Genomic DNA, 24,433 nt, shown 5'->3' on the forward strand with positions numbered 1-24,433 from the left:
AGGTGCTCCCCTGACACAGGGTGGTTCTTACCGAAGTGTAGGCCCGATTACACATGGAGCAATTGTAGATCTTGGCATGCTTCACCGTGTGGGTAGCCAAATGAACCTCCAATGAGGTGGCATCTGTGTATGCGCGGTGGCAATTGTGGCACTTGAATGGTTTGTCTTTGTTGTGCTGCCGTCTGTGGGACTACAAAAGTGGAGGGGAAAGAGAAGAGGTGTCAAATGAAATAAGACCAAGTGATATTCCGTCAATCCCCACCCTCTAATATTATTCATAACTTAAAAGTCAGAAACAAGCATTTAAATCTTCATGAATCACAAGTTCTCCAAAATCCTGTATACTGTGGATGTCCAGAGGTTAGTGTGGAACAAATATAAATAAATCTGCTTACCTGCAGGTTGGAGAGCTGTGTGAAAGCTTTCTCACACCCAGGATGTGCACATTTGTAGGGTCGGTCTCCAGTATGGATCCTACCCACAGGAAGGAAAAGCACAAAGACAAGATTAGGAGAAGAAAAGAGCAAAAACAGAATCCCTCTCCCAAATGTTCTGAAGATGCCCTAAAGCTGAGCTAGAAAAGCAAAAGCTGCACCACCCTCCACCAGCCTATTTATTCTTCTTCTTTGGTGAGCTCACATGCCATCTCCTTCCTAGTCCAACTTAGCTAGTTAAGCTAAGAAGGAGAGCATGCAAGATCAAAAGGAGAGGGCAAAGCAGCTAATGGGCAAAAGGCAAGCTTAGTTATTGTAGTCATCTGTGGCAGTGCCAGGGCAAGGAGAACAAGATTCTCGGTCCAAACTGTCAGTAAGTTCCCCCCCCCCCCTGCTTTCCACAATGTCAAAGGATGATCCCAATAGATAGCTTTCATCTGACTTGCCTTGTCAAAGAATCAGCATGCACACATACACTTCTAGCCAAAATTGCTTGAGGAAAGAATGTACCTTGAAACACCAGTGGAAGTTTCCACAGACTCTACAGACAAAGCCCGCTACCCCTTGACTTCCTCTCAGGCTTGGGGAACACTAGCCCATGTCTGTCTATCTCTCTCTCTCTGTGACCCCCTGGGGATGTGGAGAGGAAAAAAGAATTTCCCCAGGGCCGGAACATGCCCACCTGTGCCCTGGCACGGTCAGTGTCTCCTCTGCAGCCCCCACTCCATCCTCTCTGGTGGACCGCATCTTTTCAATTGACAGGGCTGGTCACATCCCACACCCTCCCCCTGCATGCCAGGCAAGTGTGCTCCAAAAAGGTGCATGCTGACGGCACGGGGGGCCAGGCTGGGCCCCCAGCCTCCTTGGCCCTTACCGTGTGTGCTGCTGGAGGTGGGAGAGCTGGCGGAACGCCTTCTGGCAGTAACGGCACGTGTAGGGTTTGACCCCTGAATGGATGCGGAGGTGCTGGGCCAGGTAGGACGTGTTGGCGAAGCTCTTGGAACAGTGAGGGCACTTGTGCGGCTTGACAATCGCCGTGTGGAGCTTGGAGTGGATCCTGCCGAAGAGGAGGAGCGGGGCAGCAGTTGGACATGACCGCCAGCTGGCTAGCAATGACAACATGAGGAACGGCACCATGCTGTCTGGCTACAATGGAGGAAAACCAAGTGGGATTCTTGCCCTGAACTCCACAAGAGGGAGTGAAAAACCCAAAGCTGAGCTGCACCAGGAGGCCAGAGAGAGGAGGAAATGGTGGTAGATGTGTGTGGATGGGAAGCTCAAGGCTGAGGCAGTGAGGGGAGGGCATTCTGCTACTCAGTAAACTTTCTGGTGGTGTGAGAGGCTATCAGTCATGCACCTACGTATTTCAGTCTCCCTATCTTTGGTGGCTGAACAGCCCCTCAACTTAACATAGACTGTCCTTTGTCAGAGGACCAGATACCACACACTGAGAGGTTCCTTTGCTTACTGTGGGATCTAAGGGTGGAACCACTGGCAGTAAATGGCAGACCTGTCCTGAGCAGTCTCTCCCATGGGCACTTGCATCATGCTATGATGCTGGCAGCATGCAGCGTGGATGCTTCCTCAGTACAGTTTCCTTGGCCCTTACCGTGTGTGCTGCTGTAGATGGGAAAGCTGGCGGAAGGCCTTCTGGCAGTAGCTGCAGGTGTACGGCTTGGCCCCTGAATGGATGCGTATGTGCTGGGCCAGATAGGAGCTGTTGGCGAAGCTCTTGGAGCAGTGAGGGCACTTGTGTGGCTTTGCCTCAGTGTGGGATTTGGAGTGGATCTGCATCTCTGACTTAGAGTAAAATGTTAAGGAACACATCCGGCACCTGAGATCAAAAGGAGGGAAAGGAGAGGGGGAGGGAAAAGAAAGGGTGAGCACATGCATCATACAAAGGTGGCCAGACATCAATGCCCCCAATACTATCACTGTGGATCACCTGGGGAAGAGACCGTCCCAACTCTGAATTCCTTAGTTCACTCTTATTTTCTAAATCTAATGATGTACAGATATACAAAACTGGGTGCCGCTACTATTCCAAAATGTAGTAGATCTATTGTTGCTGTGTGGCTTCAAGTCATTTCTGATTTATTGCAAATCCTAAGGTGACCCTATCATGGGGTTTGCGTGGCAGAATTTGTTCAGAAGGAGTTTGCCCTTGCCTTTCTCTGAAGCTGAGAATGTGTGACTTGTCCAAGGTCACCCAGTGGGTCTACATGGCCAAGTGGGGATTTGAGCCCAGGTCTCCCAGTGTTCTAGTCCAATACCTAAACCACAATAACACGGTATAGCTAATCATAGCATAGATTATCTATAAGCAAAAGAAATAACAATGTCTTTAATAAATGTGAATTAAGCAACAGCTATGGACAACTAAGACCTGTTTGTTTTCTAGACTTTAATGTCAACAACCATGGAAACTAAAGCCGTAACCTATCATTAGTCTTTCCCAATCAGTACCTTCTAAATGTGTTGGTTTACAATTCTTATGCTCCTCAGGCAACTTTACCATAAGACAGATAAATTTGACCAACTGAATGTTATGGCCCCCACCCCGTTTGCTACCACAGAGCTCATTTCTAACCTATTCCCAACCACAATCCCTGTATAAAATATTTCCAGTTGTTGGCATCACAGATGGCAATCACCCATCCAATCCACCACACTTTTCCAGGAGTTAATCACAATTCAAAAGATTAGGAAAGCTGAACTTCAGTTATGGAAAAGATTACTTGCAAACTGTTCCTTTTCTAAAACTAATCATTGGGTCAGTCTCCCCCCCCCCCCCCCAAATATCTTAGATAACACCATACAATAATATATGTTAAGGAAAAGGCTGGGCTAAATACTTTTTTCCTGACTTATCATACCAACACCTCACCTCTATTTGGTAAGGCATTCTATTATATACCATCTTCTAACCTACATCCTGAAGTGGTGCACTAAAGAAAAGATTTCACCATTTAATTCTGTTGCATATGTAAACCAATTCTAAACCCAGAATTTTCCCATTAGAAACCTTCTAGACTCTAGATCAATGACAGGCTCAGTAGGAGACAAACAGAAGACTAGAATGATGGGCCGGTCAACGTCAAAGAACAACTTTCTCTAGTTTTCCCCCCATCAAAACACAGATTGGATTCAGTGATGCATTCCTGGATACTAACACAGGAGATGTTTAGCCAGGAGGTTGTAATAAATCAGAGTGACAAGAGAAGGAGGCATAAAGTTGCAGGCAAAAGATGGAGGATATTAAACAGTGGTATGAAATTTTTGCCTCACCAAGGACTATTTCCTGAACTTGAAGAATAAAACCATTTTGTAGGCTGGTTCATGTTGATTGCTGCAAAGGTTGATTTCAGGAAACAGAATGTATAGTCTCAGCTCAAGGTTAAACAGTACTTCATTTTCTGCACATAGGGGCTAACACATTTGCACAGAAGAAGAATTAAAGTAATACACTGGCTGTAACCAGTGGTAGATGCTGAGTTCTCTCTCACTTTGGCCACCCTTTCATTTATTTACTGCTGTGTTATTTACTGGTGCTGCAATTCTAGCTCAATCCAGCTTCCTTTTGAAAATCTGAATTCTCTAATTGTGCTTTTTCCCAAGGGAATAATGTGGAGTGGGATTATAGGGTCTAAAATGCATTTCCCCCCTAACCTTCCTTGGACTACATTTTGGTGAAACACTGCTCATCCTCCATATTTCCCTGGGAGAAAATGTGAGCACATTGGTACTCTATTGGGGATATTTTTAGGAGGAACAATTTCAGTTTGCAGGACCCACTTCAAGTCTGTGCTTTATAGATTATAGCAAAGCCTTCGTCTGTATAGATCACTCCTTAAAAATGCGTGTGCCCCAACATTTAATTATCCTGATGTGTAAGTTGCACTCAAGACAAGAGACTACCGTCAAGACAGAATAAGGAGAAATGGAATGGTTTCCAATTGGCAAGAGGATCAGGCAGGGCTACCTCATATCACCCTACCTGTTTAACCTGTTTGCCAAAAATATCATACTGTATGTAAAGCAGGATTTCTAAGATGTAGGTGTGAAAATTGGAGGAAGAAACATCAACAATCTAACATACATTGATGATAGTTTTTTGAGGGGTTTTGGGGCTATATGGCCATGTTCTAGATGAGTTTATTCCTGACATTTCGCCAGCATCTGAGGCTGGCATCTTCAGAGAATATAGCCTGAAAAACCCATTAAAAACTATTGATGCCTTTAACTTTGCATATATAGATGACACTATAATACTAGCAGATAATAGCAAAGACTTGGAATGCTTACTGAAGAAAGTCAAAGAAGAAGAGCGCACAAACAAAGCAAAAATAATGACTATAAATGATTTGTTGTTGCTGTTAGCTGTCCTCAAGTCAACTTCAACCCATGGCGACCCTGTGTATGAGACGTCTCCAAAAACTCCAACTCTCCACTGGTCTGCTTTAGATCTTGTAGATTCATGCCCGTGACCCCACTAGCCATCTGGTGTGTGGTCTTCCTCTTTCTGTACTGCTTTCTACTTTTCTTAGCATTATTATCTTTTTTAATGAGTCATATCTTCTTATGACTTTTAAGTAGACAATAAAGACACTGAAATAGTTCAAAATTTTTCATACCTTGGGTCAATCATTCATTAGAGTGAAGACTGCAGTCAAGAAATCAGAAGACCAGTACTTGGAAGAGCAGCTATGAAGGAACTACACAAGATCCTGAAGTGTAAAGATAGATCACTGAATATTACAGTTAGGATGGCCCATGCCATTATATTTTCCACTTCTATGTATAGTTGTGAAGAAAGCTGGTGAAGAAAGCCAGTAGAAAGAATATCAACCCATTTGAGGATACCAGACTGCTAAAAAGACAAATGGGTCCTAGAGCAAATCAGGCCTGAACTCTTCCTAGAAGCCAAGATGACTAAGCTGAGGCTGTCGTACTTTGGCCATATCATGAGAAGACATGACACAGATGGATAACCTTAATCAAGGAAGCCTTGGCCATGAGTCTGCAAAACCTGCACGGAGCTGTTGAGGATAGGGTAACTTGAAGATCTCTCATTCATAGGGTTGTCATACGTCAATGTTGACTTGAAGTCAACTAACAAGGACCCCTTTCAGTAAAAGACTCAGGATTATATAGCAATAGTAATTCCTTCTCCTTTCTTGGTGGGTGTGGTTTCCTTCAAGATCCAGCTAAAATTTGGTGGGAGAAGTTGACTTGCTCTATAAATTGAGTCCAAACTGTTATACTTCTTTATTGTTATGGCCCTAGCCGCTGTATAGGTATTTTTCCCTTTATAACTTCCATTGTAAATAAACACAAGAATCAATCCAGTCTTTGATTCCCTAAAGAGCAAAACCCTCCAGTTTAAAGGCAGAATTAAGGTTAAAGTGCTCTACCCTCAAAAGGAAGAACATTTAGATCACATATCAAGCACTCCTCAACACACAAATGCTAAACAACAACACATTTACTGTTCCTGCTTCCACTCCAGTTTACCTTTAAAGCACCCCGGCTTGGGCTTGTATTGTGGACTATTAAAACCAGATATTTAATACCTGATAAATTATCAAACATGAATAAGGATATTAGTAACTTATGTTGGAAGCTTAAAGAAACCAAAGGCACATTATACCATATGTGGTGGAGGTGTAAGATAGCAAAAATGTATTGGACACAAATACATGAAAAAATAAGAGATATTAAAAATAGAAAACAAACTGAATCTGAAAGCTTATCTATTAGACAATGAATTTGAGAGTAAATATGGGAAAATGCTTTTCTAACAGTAGCTGAAAAAAATCTAACATTTATTGGAGAAAAAAGAAATGAGAATTAAAAGATTATAAATATATTCAATATTAAGAAAGAAAAAACAAAATGGGGCTAGAATAAGACTAGAGAGATAAGAGAGAAGCAGGAAAGAAATTAAAGACTAAGATAGAAAAAGCACAACATGTATTACAGAATAGCAAACAAATATGAAGAGTATGGTTAAAAAGAAGTAGCAGTAATAATAGAGGCAATATTCAGAATGTGGTTATTAGGAAGTTTGTTTTATTAATTTTATTAGATTTGGATTGTTTGTTGAGAAAGTGGAACAAGCATAGACAGGTAGAAGCAGAAAACTGTTATGTACGTGAATGTAAGGTTGTAATGTATGCGATGTTAAAGTGTTTCATGTTTGTTTTTCTTTTCATATATTTGAAATGTAATAAGGACTATTAAAAAACTTGATATCAAACTGTCGTGTTTCAGAACTGCAGGAAGTGTCATGATTTGCTTTCCAGAGGGAAGTGTTTACAAGTTTACAACATCAGGGAGAACTTCCTGACAATAGGAGCCATTCATCAGTGGAATATGCTGCCTGAGAGTGTGGTGGTCTCCTTCTTTGGAGGTTTTTAAACAGTGACTGGATGGCCATCTGTCAGAGGTGCTTTGTGTATTCCTGCATGACGGTGGGTTGGATTGGTTGGCCCTTGGGGTCTCTTCCAACTTTAGTATTCTAGGATGAGTGGGGTATTTAGCCTACATTTCATTATCTTTGGTGAGCTTATCACTGAATTTCCTTTTGAGAGATGGTCTGGAATGAGAAGAGGTAGAAAGTTAGGAAAGTTTCTGTGTTTGGGCAGAAACAGGCTGTGCCATTAAAATGCTGAAGAGATGGTATCAGTGGGGTGAGGCTCAGTGGAAAGAGGAAGGAGAGGCCCCAGGTTTTCTTGAAATAAAATTTCAAATTTCAGAATTCTGAATTTTTTTTAAAAAAATAAAAATTTATTTTTAAAATTTCCTAATTTTTCTTTAAAATCATCATTTTTTAAACCAAAATTTAAGTTTAACCACATGAAACTATAATATTGCAATTTAAAGGTATAATTTTAATTTTGCTCATTATTTATGTTACAACTCTTGCCCTTACATTCAGTGATATGTGGGAATTATGATTTATGGGTAACATTAGTACAAAAGATATTTGTAAGGTTTCTGTATGGGTGCAGTATGGGAAGGCAATGGAGTGTGTTTGTGACACCATGAATTACTGCACCGGGTGACACCAACCCTAGTGACGCCACTGGATTGGCTTAGAGCCTTAGACTACTAAATTTGGTGCATTTGTGCATATGACTATACTACAAATCTGTGGTTTATAGATTACCATGTATACTCGTCTATAAACTGACCTCTTGTGTAAGTTGAGGTCTACTTTTAGGGCCAAAAAATGTGGGTTTTTATATGATCCGTGGATATATTGAGGGTTGGACTTAAGGGGGCAGACCAGCTGAGGAGAGGCGACTGGCGATCTCTCGTCCTTGCAAGACTTTCCCCAGCTAGGCTTTCCCCTGCAGAGGCAGTTCAGCCAGGGAGAAACTCCAGGGCGAATGTGCACCCTTGCAAGCCTGCCCTTGACTGGGCTTTCTCTGCCGAGGAAGCCCAGCCAGGGAGAGGCTCCGGGGCAATGCCCTTCCCAGGCTCTCCCCAACTGGGCTGCCCCTTGTGGAGGCAGCCTGGCTGGGAAGAGGCTTGGTCAAAGGACCTATTGCCCTGTGCATAAGTCTACCCAGGCGTTTGGAGGCTATTTTGGGGCAAAAAATTCTCGACTTATAGTTGAGTATATATAGTATGACACTATCAAAATGTGTTTCATTTCTACTCTTCATGCCATTACTGACTGGCCCATTTAAGGTGTTTGCTACCCTGATTGTGTGTGTGCCTTCAAGCTGTCTATCAACAAACACAATCACCCCATGAATTTCATAGAGTTTTCTTAGGCAAGGAATATTCTGAAGTGGCTTGCCTATTGCTTCCTCTGAAATGTAGCCTCCAGTTAGTGGTATTTGTTGGCAGTCTCCCATATCATACTGTTTACCAGAGGTGGAAATTAAGGTATGAGAAACATCCATCAGTAAGCTCATGCTTTTTCAGTCTGTGTGACAGTAGATAATAGGGTCCAAAGTGAATGAGAATTACAAGCTTAACTGTTTTAATTTGTCCTTTGCCAAACCAAAATTCCATAACCAAAGCAATACAGAAAAACCTGGGGCCTAAATACCCTAAAGCACCAGATCGTGTTTGATCCTGGAGGCTATGCACAGTCAGCTCCGGCTAGTACTTAGATGGGGGACTGCCAATGAATTTCAGAAGAAGGAACTGGCAAGACCACCTCTGAGGATTCCTCGCCTAAGAAAAGTCATGGGGTTGCCATGAGAGACAGGTGACTGGATGGCACTTACATAGATACACATACACAGAGAGAAAATCTTTCCCACTTTATATTCCATGTGTTTGTTGTAGGTGAACTGCAATAACCACTCACACATCTGTGATCATTCAGAGGATAAACATAACTCTGAACTGACAGTGGAATTCCTGATATGTAAGTCATAGAAAACTGTGGTGAAGTGAGTGGACAGCTATCTGAATGTAAATAGCTGTAATATTTAATGATACAAAGATGTTTCTCATCAGGATGCATTCCAAATTTTATTGCAGTATTTCTATGTGCAATTTCTACCTCCTCACATACCAATTTATCCTTCTGAGATCCAAGATCACTTGCTAGTCTTCATTTCACCTTGGCACTAGAAATATATTGAGTAGGAACTAGAGGATATTTGGATATTTGGACATCTTCATTCTCATTTATTTTTAAAAGGTAGTCTTCTGCCTGAAGAATCTGCTAATGTTTCATTAGGACACTGAAAGCATAGGAATAGTCTAGAGATACCTAAGTAACTTAACTCCTTGGCCCAATGGATTACTGGCTTTGTCTACAGAAATGATGCTGCTGCACACATGACTGAGAGCTAGAGCCTCATGTGTTTGTAAGAAGAAGCTTTTCATCTTCTTGTGTTACAAGGACTTTTTGAAGTATCATCCTGATTGCAGAACTCACTTAAGAGGCACATGGAGCCACACATTCAGCTGTCTCCTAAAAAATGCCAGGTAGGGTTTTTACATGGTCTCCTGAATAGGGAAGGGTTTCTTTCATACTCTACTGAAAAAACTCAGATGCATCCACTTGGTGTTGGGGCCATGTTTCCGGGACTGATGCATAGCACTTAGCAGCCTTTTCCAAAAGAGAAGAAAAATACTCTACTTTGTTGCCTAAGCTGGTTGCTCAGTGGCTTTTCAATTTCATCTCTTTGTTGTGTGAGAGGAAGGAAAATACAGGAAGCTTTTGCTGACTGTTCCACTCCTGATACACAGAAACAAGCATGGCCTCTTCAGCCAGTGCCACTGAGCAGTGCAACAAGGCCTTTTTGGCCCCCAGCACTTCTTTAGATGCTCCAGCAACAGCAGCCAAAGACTGATCAGTTCTATGAGAATTAGAGGATGAGAACAAGGAGTCTGAAAATAAACTTGTTTATAGAACTTGCACACGCACCTTCTAGTACCTATTCCTAAGTGACTGCTGTCATATGGAGTTTTTTAGTGATGGTTCAGCTTTGCCCAGTAGATAAGTCTCGGCAACAGAATCCCTGGTTGAAAATGCTGCTAGTGAGTGCCAGGTCAGTGAATAGAAAGACAGCTGCCATTCAGGACTTGATCCTTTCTCTCAGTTTTCTAGCTTTATCTGAAGCTGAGTGGCTGGGACTGATAAGGGATTCTATTTGTATACTGGCCACCCTGCTGCTCAAGCCTCCCTTCCTGAGCTAGCTGGGATGGTCTTGAGGTTGGTGTTAGAATCCCCTCAGCTTGTAGGGCTGGGGGATCTGAAAATCCATATTGAGACTGCCGTGTCAGGAGTGGCTCAGGACTTCATGCTTACTATGACAACAACCATGGGTTCTCTCCAAGTAGCATCTGGTTCTAGTAGTGCTGCTGGGCACACTATGGACCTTGTTTTCTGTAGAAAGTAGGGTGAATGTGATCTGGGAGTGTATGTGCAGTTATAGTTCTCTTGCCATGGGCAGATCACTACTTGGTGGGTTTTAGATTTACTGGGACTCAGAACATCTACAGGGGTGGGGGGCTTATTAAAATAGTCCACCCTAGGAGACTTATGGATCCAGATGGATTCTTGATGGCTTTTGGGGAGTTTCTTGCCTTGACAGGCAATCCTGTTGAAGTCCTGGAACACAAGAGCACCTTACTGTCCCCTCTCAAAGAGTGGAGCCAAACTAGCCCCCTGGATTTCCAGGGAGCTGGTGGCAATGCAACAAGTGAGAAAGCAACTAGAACAACTTTAGCAGAAAACTCAGAGCAGGACTGATCAAACACAGACTAAAGCTTGTCTGACAACCTACTGTGCTGCAATACAGGCAGCAAAGGCATCTTCTCTATAGAGTTTGCAAGGAACTCGGCTAGCAAAGATGTTTTGAGCATTCAGGAGTCTTTTACACACAGGCCCAAGAAAATCCAGATCACATTACACCTCCCTGTGAAAAATCTTGCCTAGCACTTTGCAGATGAAATAACTCCAGACTTATTCCATAGAATCTTGCGCGCGTTACAGACTGCCCGTTTGGGGCGGCCTGTAACTGGCTCTTTCCTCGCCGGATCGGGGCCTCAGCTGCCACAGCGGCAGCCTGAAGCCCCAATCCACCACTTTCCAGGCTGCGGGGAAGCGGCAAAAGGCCGCTTCCCCACGGCCTGGAAAGGGGTGTCCTTGGGGCTTCAAGCCCCAAGGACACCCAACGACAGCGAGGAGAAAAGGGCCGCTTGGTCCCTTTCTGCTCTGTGTCACTGACACAGCCATATAAAGGCTGCGCCCAGCAACGCAAAGGTGGAAGAAGCTCCGAAACGGAGCTCCTTCCGGGGCCGCAGAAAGGGCGCCCCAGGCACCCTCGCATGGCCCCACTACATCACTTCCGCACTGCCCCGTTTGGAGGCGGCGCGGTCGTGACGTAGCAATGGCGGCGCCCATGTGTATAGGGTGCCACCATTTTGTACGGACTCAGTCCGTACTAGGGTTACGGGCGTCAGGAAATGACGCCCCTTCGTAACCCTAATACGCTTCTTCCTAACCCTAGCACGCCCCTTCGCCGCGTCTGTAACACACCATAGAGTTGGAAGAGACCACAAGGACCATCCAGTCCAACCTCCTGCTATAATTGATACAGGTCCAGTGGATGTAACTTTGGCCCATGCTTATCAAGTGACAATGGATACTTGTTCAATTTGTGCAACCTGAGGATGTGGACAAAATTCTTGGTGAGATAAGAATCACCACATGTGTGTTAGATCCTTGCTCTACCCAGCTTATTAAAAAAGCTAGATGAGGACTTTCAAAGTTCCATCTTGTCTGAAGGTGGCTGTTATGAAACCATTACTAAAATAGCCTTCTGTGGATCCCACCATTTTGGATAATTACCACCCACTTCTGAAAATTCAATTTTTGGGCAAGGTCCTGGAGCATGTGGTGGCCTCCAAGCCTCAGAAGTTTTGGGGTCAGATAGATTATCTCGATCCATTTTAATCTGGTTTTGGGCCTCACTGTGGAACAGTGATGACCTTGGTTACATTGGTGGATGACCTACACCAGGAGCTAGGCAGGAGGAGTGAGTCCCTGCTGGTTCTGATGACCATCTTGGCAGCTTTCAATACCATCAACCAAGGTACCATCCTGGGTTGCCTTGCTGAGAATGGGATTTGTGGACCCTACAGTGGCTTTGCTCCTTTTTGGAGGAACAAACCCAGAAGGTGCTGCTGTGGGACTCCTGCTTGACCTCCTGACCCTCTCAAGGCTCAGTTCTATCTCCCATACTAATGAACATGTACAGTGGACCCTTTGTATATGTGGGGGATCCATTCTGGACCCCCCCCCCATGTATGGGAAAAAACCTCAAGTCCCGTTGTTTTGCTATGGCCTCGCACTCCTATGTGCCCACCATTTTAATGCCCAGGGCTTGCCATCCACATGAGCTCAAGTCCGCATATGGCAAGCCTGGGTATGGGACGGGGGCACTGTACATGAAACCACAGGGAGAGGTAGACTGGAGTTTTGGGGTTTGTTGCCACGAGTATGCAGATGACATCCAATTCTATTATTCATTTTCACCACAAACCACGGAAGCTGTTTTGGTCCTAGATTGGTGCCTGGCATCAATAATGGGCTGGACAAGGGTGAACAAATGGAAACTTAATCCAGACAAGAGGGGAGTGCTCCTGGTCAGTTGAAAGAGTGGTCAGGGAACAGGGTTTCATCCTCTGTTGGATGGGCTTATGTTCCCCTTGAAGATGCAAGTCTCAAGCTTCAGTGTGATTGTAGATTCAACTCCGAGACTGGAAGCCCAGGTTTCAGTGGTTGCCAGGAGTGCATTTGCAGAGTTAAAGCTTGTGTATCAGCTATGCCCAATCCTTGAGATGTCAGATTTGGCATCAGTGACATGTGCCTTAGTTACAACTGGATTACACTCTAAATGGGGGCTGCCTTTGAAGAGTTTTTGAAAACTTCAACTGGTCCAAAGAGCTGCAGCTATATTGCAAACTGGAGCTGGCTACAGGGAACATAAAACTCCCTTGTTGCAACAGCAACACTGATTGCCGTTCTGTTTCCAGGCATAATTCAAACTGCTGGTTTTGACCTTTACAGCTCAGGTCCAGGTTGTTTTAAAGACTGCATTCGCCCTTATGAACCAGCCTGTGCTTTGAGAGCTGCTGGGGAGACTGTTTTTCCTGTTCTGCCACCCTCCCTGGTACATCTGGTGGGAACACAGGAGAGGGTCTTCTCAGTGGCTGCCCACTGGTCTAAAACTCTTTTCCCAGAGAAGTACAACTGGTACCCTCCCTATTTTCTTTTAAAGGACAAGTAAAGGCATTTGATGAGTGGCTATATAAAGATCATCTCACCTACACAAGGCACTGATGATATATGCTTGAGTAGTTGAATAGCATTCTCTTTTGTACTGTGCAGGACATTGTGCTTTTCGAAACTTTCAAAAGCCAGTCATCAGGCAGGATGTTTAGACCCAGAGTCCTTGCCACCCAAATGTGCAGGTGTGCCTCAAACTACCTAAGAAAGAAGAGATTCCCTTTATCTGTAGTCCTCCCATCCTACCAACAGCTATTTCTAAGTATCTAAAGACAATGAAAGGGTGTCCATTAAATTTATACTCCAAACTAGATGGGGGGATTCTAAACACACTTACAAAAGCAAGTATCAGCCAAACAGCTTTGGAGCTCTAAAAACCTTGTGATGCTGACAGGGCAAGTTCAAAAACTGGATAAAGTTATTCTCCCATACAGGGTAGAAGCTGATATGCATAGGCACTGACTATTGGGTTGTGGGAGGAAATAACTCAGATCATGGTACCTTTGCAGCATAAAAACATGGAGTTGAGTATGATGTGGTACCTACTGTATATACTTGTCTATAAGTCTAAAAATGTATGCCCAAAAATTGACCCCAAAATCCCAGGTCAACTTATTTATGGATCATTATGATAATGTGACAGCAGCTCTTTCAGATTTCCCTATGCAGTTTTTCTCTCTCTTGAGCCAAGCAGAAAGAGTCCTGGGTGAGTGACTGATATTGCTGTTTGTTTAAGAGTCCCCCTCCTGCCGCCTTGCTGTCTGAAGGCTGAAACAAAAGCCGAACGCTAAAGCAAAAAGCTTCAATGAGAGTTCCACTTGTTGCACGCACACATACACACACTGAAGGAGCCTCCCAGTTTTGCCCTCAACCTATCCATGAGTGATGGCAATATTCATCATTTTGGCCCCAAAACCTGCCCTTAACTTATACATGAGGTCGACTTATAGTCAAGCATATACAGAAAATTTCAGAATAGGAGAAAGCTGTTTACTTGATGACTCAAAGAGAAATTTGCCTTCAGAGTTAAGGTCATAAAGAATTTTATTTCCTATTACGTTTATTTCCATGACATCTACTGCCCTTTAGATGTTTTAAGCAGCCTTCTATCATAGGTAATGTGATTTGTCAATAATAATGATGATGACAATGATGTATTTGTTACTCTGAATTTTAGAAATCAAAAATTTAATTGTCAATGTACAAAGTAAGGAGGCAACTCAGCTGGTCTCTTAGAAAAAAAAACAGAAAGAAGAAAGGAAAAGAAACTCGAGAATCTATGTGTGAATATATGTGAACACTGCCCATCAGCCAAATCCCAAAGCTCTTTCGAAAACCAAGTTTCCCAAGTTGTAATTGGTTGAGATATGGAGAAACAACTGTCTGTGACAAGACAGAAAAGCTGCTGGACTACATAAGATATACATTATTTTCTATATCAGTGGTTCTCAAACTTTGGTACTTCAGATATTTTGGACTGTAGCTCCAGAATTCCCGATTGTTAGCCAAGCTGACTAGGACTTCTGGGAAGTTCAAAAAACCTGGAGGATCAAAGTTTGGGTGCCACTGTTCTATATTGATAGCAATCTGTGGGTAAGAACAATCTGAACTTATTGTAATATGATAAAAATGCCGGCTCACAGCTAGAATTAGAGATACAGTATGACCCCCTCCTTATCTGTGGAACAGGTAACTGCAGTTTCACTTACTCGTATCCGGGGGGGGGGGGGGGGAGCTCTCTAGGCATCTGGAGGTCCTCCAGTGTGACTCTACGGTCAACTTCCACTGAAATATAGGGTTTGCCATTATCTGCAATGTTTGCTATCTGCAGTACATCTGGGAACTTTGGGAGCCCAGGTGTCTAAAACAGTGAACTCTAAGAATTCTAGCTGGATACAGATAGCCTTGTGTTTTTCAAAGAACCTTAAACCCTCTAGGAGAAATGGCGTGAGGGGATCACGTCTGTTTCACTTCCCCAATCTAGCATCTTCCAGATGTATTGGGCCTACAACTCCCATCATCCACAGCCAGCACAGGTTGCCATTCTAAATATTGTTTCCCTATGTGGTAAATAGTTTTATTGTATGACTGTATATATTCATGTATAAGTGTAAAATTTTAGTCAAAAAATTGACCCAAGAAACCTGAGTTGACTTATCCATGGGTCAATGTAAGTACTGTACTTTAACTCTTATGTATATAAAAAAGGAATCAAAAGCGTAATGTCTCCTGGAAACACTGACCCCCTTCTATTTTCTCATCCATCTAGCCTTTAGTATAAGCATAAACAGTTATGCCTGATGGAATTTTGCAAGTTCTGTTTTCCTTTGCTTCATCCTTTAGATTCTTTGTAACATGCCCCTAGGTTTTACCTTCAACTTAACCATGGGTCATATAAAAATCCATAATTTTGGCACCAAAACTTGCCCTTAATCTATACATGAGGTTGATTTATAGTCAAGTATATAGGCCTAACACATCTATGATATGCTTTTTCCCTTTACTTCTTCCAGATCATTTAATATAGGGATAGAAAAGCATGGGCCTTTGAGATGTTTTGAATGTCAGCTCCCTAAGTCCCAATGAGCATGTCCAAAGTAAGGCATGATGGCACTTATAATTCATAACATCTGGAGGAATAGATTCCATATTCTGATTTAAGATGGGGATATGCCAAAATAGTTTTTTTAAATTTTACTTTGCCCTGCACATGGTATCTATTACTTGCCTTTTAGATAACTGAAACACTTTAAAACTGATGCAACTGACATATTGCCTTTCACGTGCAACTGAACCAGGGCTTCAAATACTTATAAAGTGGCTATACCAGTGACGGCGAACCTTTTCCAGACTGAGTGCGCAAACTCACTGGCACTTCTGTGCCAGGTGTCACTGGGTGCCAGGGGCATGACTTCCAAGAGGGGTGGGACTTCGACCTTCCATGGCAGGACCTCTGGGTGAAAAACCCAAGGCACACTTTCTTAGCCTCAGGATAGCAATACCAACTCCCACTCTGACAAAACTTGCCAAGGAAACTCCATGATAGTTTTACTTTAGGGTCGCCATAAGTTGGAAATGACTTGAAGGCACTACACACACAAGTCACGTTCTCTCAGCCTCAGAGGATGGCAATGAAAATACCTCTCTGATGAAGCTTGCCCCATGATAGTTTCACCTTAGGGTTGCCAGAAACCAGCGCTTGGAAGGGAGGGAGGGTGCTTTGGGCCCATAAGTTGGAAACAACTTGCACGCACACAACAACGAGCATAATAAAGCGCAGAAGGCACACCACAACAAGAACAAAGAGAGCCAGCTGTTTGAGTGTGCAGCTCTGGAGACCAGAGCTGGAATCCCAGCTCAACCATGAAATCTACTGGGAGATCTTGGTCAAGAACACTCGCTCAGCCTCAAAGTAAGGCAATGGCAAATCTGCTCATGAAGAAATCTTGTCAAGAAAACCCCAAGAAAGATTCGCCTTAAGTAGGAAACAAGGAGTCACACTCTCTCAAGCTCAGAGGACAGCCATGGCAAACCCCCCTCCGATTAAGCTTGCCAAGAAAACCCTGTGACTGAGGTGCCAGGAAGGACTTGAAGGCACACATCTACCCAAGTAGGGGGTGCCACTGAGCCGTATAGCAGTCGCTCTTGTGCTTTCTCTCTCTTAGCTACAGGAGGGGAATTGGCAGAGGAGGAAGAGGAGGCCTGGCCTGGCCAGGCCCCACTGACACCAATCCAGGCAAAGAAGGTGGCGGCGGCGGCCAAAGAGTGGAGATGAGCTGGAGATGTGGGGTCGGCGGTGGCAGTGGGGGCCCTGCACTCCCGTTGGCCTCCCAGGGCTCTCGCAGGAGCAGTGTCCTCCACTGCCTTGCCCTCCCCCTCTCAACTTTGAGCAACGGGAGCAGGGCAGGGGATCTTCTGAACCTCTGGATGCATTGCCCCAGTGTATGTGTCTCTCCCCCTCCATCCAGAGCCCCGGGGGGGGGGGGGGGGCGGCAGCTGTGAGCGGGCCCTATTCCCACTCCTCTCATCCCACTCCCCCATATGGGGGTCTTCCAAACCGTGTCTCCCAGCAGGTTCTCACATGTGGCACGGGGTGAATGCAGCAAGGGCTGGGTTGTGGCAGCAGATGGGAGGCCAGGCTTTCCTTAAGTTTGCTAGCGTGGAGCCATGTCGGCTGTAGGCACCTCCCCGCTGTTACCGCCACATGCTCTCTGAGACGGCTTCACGTATCAGACAGGGCACGCGTGCCACGGGTTCGTCAATATGGGTCTATACCATTTTCTTCCCACAGTCAGTCAAGTGACCCCCCACACACAAAGCAAGGTTTGAGTGTATAGGTCTAACACACACGCCCCCTACAAGGTCTGGCAAAATTCAACAGCTGGTTTTGATTATATAAAAAACCCTACTTGAATTGCAGGTTTGAATACAAAGATCTAAAAACAGGACTTGCTAAAGAAAGAGAATTCTTGTCATAGTTAAGTTCTTAGCTCATTTTCCTTTTTTAACCACTTAACAAACCCACAGCAGCACCAATGAAATAAAGTTGGCCTAATGGAAATTTTGCACAGGCAGTTTATACAGAAGGACAACTTAACTCCAGAAGCAGTTGCTTTGAGAAAGAGGTGTTTTTTTTTGGGTCTGGAATCCCACACACCTTTTAGTGTTAACATTACAATGTTAACATTAAAAACTGATCTTATAATCTCAATTTTCTTTCCTTTACATTTAGAAAGCTTTGGTTAGTTCTCAAACCAGCTTTATTTTTTAAAAAGTAACATGTCCCTCAGACGCTTAAGTGGGCAGATACATTGTCTGAAATCCCAGTGACACAGCATGGTATACATGTCACAACTGAAAAATCAAGGATTGATAGTGGGAGTCATGGGAAGGTTTTCCTTTATAAAACAGTGGTGTTTCTTAAGCAATTACCAAGGAAAGCAGGAAGTGTTTAATCCTAAAGACGTAACACAACATAGTTATATACCGATGTAGGTTTTGGGGGTGGTGGTGGTGGTGGTGGTTTGTTTTTTGGTTTATGAAAGAAAGCTGCTTCAGGTTTCTTATCTTGGGAAAAATGACCTAAGTCAAGGCAGTGCTTCAGTCTGCCATTCTTTGGTGTGAAGATGGTTTTAAGGGCAGGGGTAAAGCAAACTACAAAGCTACCATGGCACAGAGATGTACAATGTTACCAAGAGAACGGTCAGGCTTTGTAGATATCTACACTGTTTTGGGTGAAAAGAGATATATCTACAGGTAGCGGCTGTCTCTGGCATAAATAAGCGCTCAGTATCAAAATTTATCAAGTGTGCCATTCTCTCCCATCTAAAGCTTTAGGACACAAAAAAGGTAGTACACAAATATATGAATTTAACCACATGGCATATAGTGCAAACTGGTTGCCCTGCTGGAGGAAAAGGAGCAGCAGCTTGATGCCCATGTTTCTATCTTTTGATTTTACCAGGGAGGATGAAGCTGTTCTGGAAAGAGTGGGAGTGGAGCAGATTCTTCTGCAAGGGAAACAAATGGGGGGAAGCTTCCAGGAATGGTTCTATAGATGGAATAGATACTGACAATCTCCAGAGGAAATAAAGATATGTGGTGGTCATAGGTGATTCCCTGTACTGCAGAACATATGCAGTGGTGTGTGAGCCTCCTAAGATATCTTGAGAAGTATGCTGGCTCCTAGAGCCAAGATGTAACAGAGAAGTTAACAAGACTCTTCAAAGCTATTTCTTCTAATTCATGGTGGGACAAATAAAACACCTTCAACATATTGCAAGAGACCATGACGCTCTGAGGAGGAAGCTGAAGAACCTTGAAGCTTAGGTTGCTATTTCATCACTCCTTGTTGAAAGATGTGGCTGGCTCAGGAAGAGGGAGAAAAATACTAAAAGTGAACAGTTGGCCCCATGGAAGGTTCCATCAAGAAAGGTTTGCCTTCTTGGACCATGATGTGAACTTCCATGAAGGAGGACATTTGATGGGACTTTTATATGGATGGGAATGGCTCCAGGGAAGGGGTGCACTGAGGTGATTTTTAGTATAAAATAAGTAAAGTGTTAAAGCATATATGTGTATGAAGAAAAATGTAATAATTTGTATTGTAAAATTTAAAATATTAATAATAAAAAAGAAGGACTTTTGACAAGAGATGAGTTGCACCTCACAACAGTTGGAAATAATGTTTTTGCTAGGAGTCTTGCAAATCTGATCAGGAGGGATCAAAGGTAAAGAAACAGTATTCCAGAGAGCATGAGGGCACCAAATACTGGGGACAATAGCCTCGCTAATAAAGGAGGAATCGGGTCAACAGAGCAAGAGCCAAATGGTGGGCAGAAAAAAAACAACAAAAAGAGAATGATCCATGGTCTTCAATGTCTCCATAAAAACCCACAGATCACAGAAAATAAGCAAGATGAACTTTAATTCTTACAGTGGGATAAATCTCATGATTGGAATATAGTAATGAAAAGATATAATTATTCTCGTAAACCAGATCAAACTAAAAAGGAGAAACAGTTTTATATATCAAGAATGAATACACCTGTGAGAAGATCCATCACTTAGAGAGAGAACAAGTTGAAAGCCTTTGGGTAAAAATGAAAGGAGACATAAACAACAGTGGCTTCATTGTGGGCATCTGCTATAGGCCCCACAGCCAGACTGAAGATCTGGATGATGCCTTCATAAACCAAATGACCAAATATTCAAAAAGGAGAGATAGTAGTAATGGGAGACATCAACCACCCTGATATTTGTTGGAAGTAACTTCCAACAAAATTTTCACTAGCCTAGTAGACCATTTCATTGTTTAAAAGGCAGAGGAAACAACAAGGGGACCAACTATTTCAAGTCTGATTCTTACCAACAGACATCAACTGATCACTGGGGTGGAAATAGTGGGATCCTTTAAAAGGAATGATCATTTTCTTCTGGAATTTGTTATACGAAGGAAAAAGGAAGGCACTGAACTGTTCAGTATTACAAAATGACATCAACATACCGCTATTAGTGCTTCTAAAGAGCTCACTAGGAATGGTAGCCACACACTCTTCACTGAGCTGATCTTTCAGAGTCAGGAGAGCAAATGAATGAACCACTGATGCAACATATTTGCCCCAATTAAGCCTTCTACTGTACTATGACCTTCAAGGGTTGTATCACATTTCAAGAATTTAGGAGGAGGGGGTCAATTGTATTCTGAGTGCAGAGGCTGTGCATATTATGAAGAAAAAGGTGCTTTTCCCATTATCCTCCCTCATTCATACTGACTTTTAAAACTAAGCCAAAGTCATTCAAACTAGTGATGCATCATAAAAGCTGATATCCTAACTTAATAGATTATCTCATAAAGTGCCCAACACAACCCCAAGGAACAATAGGGTATAGGGGCAACATCCTATCAAAGTTGGTGGGGGAGCCATCACAAGAAGGGACAACTCAGACAGTCAAACATTAGTCTTTGCTACATCCTGCACTAATCACTCCAAGAAGAAAGGTAAATGTATGATACTATAATACTAGCAGCCAGGAATAATAAGGGCCCTAAACACTGACCTCTCAACAGTGATGAAATGAATAGATAGTACAATAGTGTGTATTTGGTAACTGGAGACAGGAACAGGCCCAATATTATTCCTTTCCCTAATGATCCAAACATCTGGTCAGTTAAACCTGATATAGTGGAGTAGCAGGAATCACCCTCACCCAATTATGCACTGAAGTAGTTTGTAGTGATAGTATGCTTGTTAGCATCACAGTCCTTTACTCCTTCTCTCCTCAAAGGCCAGAACAAACACAACAAAATCACAGGAATAGGTGATGAGCAACTTATCCAGGTATCTTCATTAGCAAAGAGTATACCTCTCTAGCATTAAGAAATCACTGTTATGGAACTAGCTCTTATTGCTGAAGAAATTTCAGTGCCACCAAGAGGGGTAACTGGATCCTATCGTTTGGGTATCATTGAAACGCAAGATGTAATAAGCAGCTCAAGAAGCTTTTCCCAGTATACAGTTGAGTTTCACCGGAAATCACATTCAGTAGCAAGGGTTTAGACTCCACCTTCTAAAAGGTATGCAAGGCTCAAGTATAGCTAGCCAAGAATTTATGTCTTTATCTCTACTGTCCAAGTCATTAGAATAGGCCTAGTGAACCAGAATAACCTAGTAAATAAAATGGTTCCCCTAAAATTTAAACACTTAACTATCTTTATGAAATTTCAAGTCCTGTACCCTCACCTGTATGTCTTGCCATCCTTGTGCTGATCTTCATCATCATCATTTGGCAACACAAAAGGATCGCTTATCTCTGGCAGGCCAGATTCCTGTAGCCGTTTCTTTTTCCGCCCTCGGGGAGCTTTTGGGGGCATACCACCGACACCACTCACTGTCCCAACTTCTGAAAGGGCAGTAATCCCCTTTTTGGAGAGGTCAGGTACTACTTGAAGAGCTGCCTGGGAACCAGGGGGAAGTGCTGAGACAATCATGGGTGCTGAGATAGGAAAGGTTTGCACAGAAGAAGCTGTGGTCACCAGAGACCCAGAGGGAGAAGTGATCACGAGACCAGGCCCTGTGAGAGAAAGAAGGTTCGGATATCAATCCCAGAAAGAATATTCATCCATCTTTTAAAATGCCCTGAGAGTCTACTTATTAATTAATTTATATTTAATTTATACCCTACCTTTCTCCTAGCACAGGATTCAAAGCAGCTGGCAAGTTAAAACAAAGCATAACTAAGCTGCCCTTTATATCATGTAATTACTGTAGCACAGGTTCTATTCTCAGTCATGAATCTAACCAGACAACCATGGGCCAACTATTCAGTCTAACCTACCTCACAGTATTATCCTGGGACTACTATGAACACAGGCTTCCACTCACCACTGCAAGTTACGACACTGGCTTATGGCAAGAAGGCAGGTTTCCTTCCAATCCTGAAGACGTGAAGGGAGGAAGAAATAGTCTGACCCTGGTCAATGCTTCCTAAGTTGGAAGCATACTAAAGTTCAGTAACTTCTTGGCACCCCACTGCCCTTCCTGTTCCAATACAACAAAGGGAAACTGTTTAACAGTGTGCACAGGCACACAGGGTGCTCAAGAACGATAAAGTGTTGATTGCTGCTACTTGAAGCTGCATTTGACCACTGATTAGTGACAAAACGTCTGCACAACCTTTCCCAAGGATTTAAAGGTGGGGAACCTGATTATGTTTTGCCTGGCTAGCCAGGTCAGCTAAAAAATGGCAGGTCCCTTTGTACATTCTTCTCTGTACTCCTCAAAGAAAAGAATAAACATACAATAAAAATAGTTTTAATAATATAAGACTAGAACATTTACAGGGCATTTTTGTTGGTCTGTTGGTAACATTTTTACCAACAGAGATGAACTGATCACCGGGGTGAAATAGTGGGATCCCTGGATTGGAATGACCATATTCTCCCGGAACATTTACCAGACTGGGATATAGTAACAGGACATTTCTGTCTACACAGTTAAGTGGGTAAGCAGAGATATTATGGTGTATAGCCACGCTTTGCTACATATTTGGCTTGAGTGCTTTTCCTTTTTTCCAGCATCTCAGACAAGGGTTAGCTACAGTCCCTTACTATGGACAGGTCAAATCATGAGATGCAAGCCACCCGACCTCCAACCCTGACACTAACTATACCAGACTTCAAATCCTCTCACCTGTTGTCATGAGCCCAGCAGACTGTACAGGCACCACAGTGATATTCTGTGTCACAGAAGCTTGGCTATGTGGGGTAAGCTGTTCAGGCTTGGTGTCAGAATCCATAGAAATATTGGTGGGAAGGGCCACAGAGGTTGGTACAGTCAATAAGGTTGGATAATGGGGAGGAGCGAGACCACAGCCTTTTTCCGAAGGTAACAGTTGCTCCTTCATCTTGTTAATGAACATACTGTTATCAATCTGGAAAGAGAAGAGGTAAGTGGAAGAATGAGTTTTTAGAAGAATTATTGCATGAACTTTGTATGAAACGTGTTACAATTCGGACATCTCTTACCTGCCCTGAGACAGTGGGCACTCCTGGCCAAAAATAGGGGGAGGAATTGAAGTGAGATTCTTCCATTCTAGCTGAAGGGGAAAAAGTCAAAAGACTTGATGTTAAATTACACAGCTGTGATAGTGAAACACTGCATCTTTCTTATTTGAGCAGTTCCAACTCTAGACCTCATTCACCTCTTCTAAACTGGTTCTGCTAATACTTTCTAATGCTCCAAATTATTCCCCAGAGTCTGCAATTATTTTCAAGAGGACAGGCTCTGCATGTGGTCATGATCTTCACCAGAACACAAAAGCTTTGTGTAAACCAAGCATGTGACAATCATATTTCTCCAGGTTTCTCTCTTTCTTCTTAAAACATGGTCAACGTGGCAAACAAAACCAACAATAGAGCAAATGTCACAAAAATACATACACTCACACCAAATCACTAAGAGTCTGCATTTAACCAAAACAAAGTTATACTGTCATTGTGATGACATTCTTATAGACAAAATTCTATCAGCACAGGCATCCAGCGAAGGACCCTGTATTTCATCAATCTGAAGCTGATTAATGATTGTTAAATACTGGAAGTCTGAAAAAGCTAATCTCACTTGCTTCAGCTCACTGGGATGTGATGAGGTAGAGCCAAACATGGTTCAAATAGTCAGCTGACCATGTTCATGTTAGAATATACATAGCTTATGCTGATCAGAACATAAAGGTCTGTTCCTTTCTCCACATGCAGCAACAGAATGCCCCAATATTGGGTGTAATTTCCCCAACTCTAGTGTTCCCCAGCAACTAATATCCATATATAGCGCTTGGAAATAAATGACTAGTGTATACATTTTGGGCCAACAGAACTTTGATCCAAATGTCTTATAGCAGGAAAATAAAATGTGAAGCCTCTATGTTCTTATGTTCCAGCTCATCATACAGCCTTTTTATAATATAGCACAGATATAGTAGGAACAGATTTTTTAAAAAAGCTACATGTACAATAATTCCTCCTGTGTCTGAAATACATAGGAGCGAGACCTTGCCTAGAAATTAAGTTGGTTGATCCTCACTCTAAACAGTAACTATAGAGAAGAGACCAAATCATTTCATAGCACAGCTCAAAGTAAGCATGGAGAAAAGATTGCTTGTTTCATCACCTTTCAGAAAAACTCCCACAATGGGAAATTTAATGACAGAAGGTGCATAGCCTTCTAATACA

The 24,433-nt window shown here is 43.0% G+C and overlaps 1 protein-coding gene across 5 annotated transcripts in view; it reads right to left on the reverse strand.

Annotated features, from left to right (window-relative positions):
* Positions 1–24,433, reverse strand: part of ZNF384 (zinc finger protein 384) — a 34,244-nt gene that overhangs the window by 4,089 nt on the left and 5,722 nt on the right. For 3 of the 5 annotated variants that reach the window (XM_089488920.1, XM_089488924.1, XM_089488923.1), the window contains exons 2-8: positions 23,231–23,301; positions 22,896–23,136; positions 21,447–21,777; positions 2,044–2,268; positions 1,309–1,491; positions 396–474; positions 32–190 (exon numbers count right to left, since the gene is read on the reverse strand). In XM_089488920.1, the coding sequence (XP_089345046.1) occupies positions 32–190; positions 396–474; positions 1,309–1,491; positions 2,044–2,268; positions 21,447–21,777; positions 22,896–23,136; positions 23,231–23,301 (1,289 nt within the window). The remainder of the gene's footprint in view (positions 1–31; positions 191–395; positions 475–1,308; positions 1,492–2,043; positions 2,269–21,446; positions 21,778–22,895; positions 23,137–23,230; positions 23,302–24,433) is intronic. The other 2 variants (XM_089488921.1, XM_089488922.1) reach the window with 1 other exon arrangement.

The sequence above is a fragment of the Sceloporus occidentalis genome, unplaced genomic scaffold (genome assembly GCF_023333645.1).
Source record: "Sceloporus occidentalis isolate IW3139 unplaced genomic scaffold, rSceOcc1.0.p SCAF_1, whole genome shotgun sequence".
In the NCBI taxonomy this organism is placed as follows: domain Eukaryota; kingdom Metazoa; phylum Chordata; class Lepidosauria; order Squamata; family Phrynosomatidae; genus Sceloporus; species Sceloporus occidentalis.